Here is a 2,564-nt window from a genome sequence, read left to right on the forward strand (position 1 = left end):
GGACGAGATGCTGGCTGATGCGGAGGCCGTGCTGGCACCCCATGCGCCTGCTCAGTGAGAGGTGGGATGAAGGCCAGGGCCACCGGGGTGCTCCGCCAGGGGCTGAGGACTCCAAGTCCGGTTTAGAGGGAGGGGTTTAGGGGTCCGGACTCTGGCCTGGGATGTCTGGGCCTCAGATAACAGAGCAAGTGTGCCGCCAATCCGAATCCTGGATGCTTGAGGGGGTTGAGCCTGGCTATTGGTTGGGATGTGTGACTTCTAGTCACCCGGATTCCTAGGTCTTGGAGGGGAATAGAATCTGGGAGTCAGGACTCCTGATTTCTCTGGGGATCATGGGGCAGGACCCCTAGCCGTGTGTCCTGAAGGGAGTTGAGCAGTTGGACTCTAGAAGGGAGTAGAAAGTGGATGTCTTAGACATCTAGTCCTCCAGGGGTAGGTGGTGTGGAAGCCCTGATTCCTGGTGAGGGACTTGTCTGTGGTAATGGGGGTTCCAGAATGGAGGAAGGGATCTGGGTACTCCAGGGAGCTGAAACTCTTGGACTTCTAAGGCACAAAGGGATATGGGGTGTCGGCTTTCTAGGGGGAACGATGTAGTGGGCTGTGAGCCTTCATGGGGGGAAGGGCAGGCCGGGGGCTCAGACTCCTGGCTCCCAGGAGGGCTTTGGACCGGGGTTCCTAATTCCTGGGTGGTGGGAGGTCTGCATCTGAGGAGGGAACAGGGCTGTGTGACAGAACTAGAAACCCTCCGGTCTCTCGTGGGGAGGAGAGAGGTATTCAGCATTTGCTCCTGGGGAAGGGGGACCCCAGCATTTGTGGGGAGAATGGCCACACAAAAGTGAGGGGAGGAGGTAAGGGGCCTGGCGGGCTCTGGGGGGTGGCCAGGCACCAGGAATGAGGCTTTCTGGCAATGGAAGGGCAGGAGCCCCTACCTCAGAGGTATCTCCTGCAAATCCCTGATGGGTTTGGGTCTTGGAAACTGCCCCTCTTTCTGTGACTTTGACTGGGAAGGGGTAAGACGGCCCCCATTTCATAGGTGCTGGGTGAGTGGGGAGCTCTCTGGGCAGTCTGTTCCTCTGTCCCTCTCCTTTAGTGGCTTCTAGTTTTGGACTTGGTTTCTGCTGTCATTAAACCTGAACCCTTCCTGGCCTTGGTACTTTTGTACATCTGCCTTTGTGGAGAAGCAGCTGTACTGCTGCACTAATCCAGACCTTCCTGTGTTGGCTCCCTGGGTGTACACAGAGAGTGCCCAGTGAGCAAGGGACCCAAAGGACAGCTGGGCAGGTGTTCCAGCCTCTGGGGATGGGCCACAAGTGAGGCAAAGGTAGAGCCGTATGCCTGGGATGTTTTAGGCTGCACCTGCATGCAGAGGAGCAGCCACAGGGCACAGAATTCTTCAGTGTCGAAAACAGCAAGTGTGTGGGGGGGGAGACCAGCAAGGGGGACCCGAGAGGCCATCCCGTAGAACCACTTCTGTGATAGTCGGGGAGAGCAAAGCTCAGAGAGGGCAGATTCTAGGCCCCACAGCACACAGAGAGGCTGTGTGGCCTGGCCCCTGCCTTTTCTCAGTCTCTGCCTCACCCCTTCCCCCAACCAGCTTGCTAGATCTTCCTTCTGATGCTTGAGTGGGCCCTCTGGGGCCCTGCCTCAGGACCTGGGAACTTGTTCATTCTGCCTAAAATTTCCATGAGTGGCTCCTTCTGTCAATCAGGTCTCAGCTCAGATGTCCCCTCAGAGACCTTCCCTGATCACTCTAACTGAAGTAGCTCACCCCACCCCCCTCAAATACTCATCTCAGCTGGTCAATTTTCCTTGTAGCAGTTATTACTGTAGAAAATTATTTATTTATTTACCCACTATTAGCTATTATCCCCTTGTCTGTCTTGTTCTATGCTGTACCCACAGCACCCAGAAGAGTGCTTGACACACAGTAGGTGCTTAGTAAATATTTATTACTTTAATTTAATTTATTAGTCAGTGGCAGAACTAGGACTGGAAATGTAGATTGTCAGTCTCTTGCCACAAGACAGGGAAAAGGATTGAGATGAGGAGAGAAAGTGCCTGTCTGAGGTCAGGGGACCTGGGAAGCAAGCACAGCTTTGTCACCGTCACCCTGGATGACTTGGACCAGTGCCTTATTTTCTCATCTGTGAAATGAAAGTGCTGGATGACAACCATAACTTCTGAGGTCCCATTTCCTGTGACAGCTGAAGACATGGCTAACTGATCTGAGGGCCAGATGCTTGAGGGCTGGCTCCGCCTCCTCCCCCCCTCCAGCTTGAACTCCCACCACTGGCACAATTTGTCCCTTTCAAGTGGAGATGGTGGAGATGGGAAAAAGCATTTGGCTCTGTACAGAATGGCTCCAGGCATTATCAAAGCTCTCAGTTTGGGGGGAATACAATTCTACTAGTATAGCTCTAGGACCAGACAGTCCTGCTTACTTTGGGGATGACCTGGGGCAAGTCATTCCACAAATGGTATCTACCTTGCAGGGTTATTGTGAGAATTCAGTGTATATGTAGGTACATGCATTTTCTCTCACATGTCAACATACTGCACCCCCT

General features: G+C 53.6%; 1 protein-coding gene across 1 annotated transcript in view; it reads left to right on the plus strand.

Moving 5' to 3' along the window:
- The window catches only part of IRGQ (immunity-related GTPase family, Q), a 5,329-nt gene extending 3,408 nt beyond the window's left edge, over positions 1–1,921 (plus strand). The window contains exon 4 of the mRNA XM_005886506.2: positions 1,903–1,921. Coding sequence (XP_005886568.2) covers positions 1,903–1,921 — 19 coding nt within the window. The remainder of the gene's footprint in view (positions 1–1,902) is intronic.
- The last annotated feature ends 643 nt before the right edge of the window (positions 1,922–2,564 follow it).

Source organism: Myotis brandtii, unplaced genomic scaffold (assembly GCF_000412655.1).
Source record: "Myotis brandtii unplaced genomic scaffold, ASM41265v1 scaffold987, whole genome shotgun sequence".
NCBI classification, from domain to species: Eukaryota; Metazoa; Chordata; class Mammalia; order Chiroptera; family Vespertilionidae; genus Myotis; species Myotis brandtii.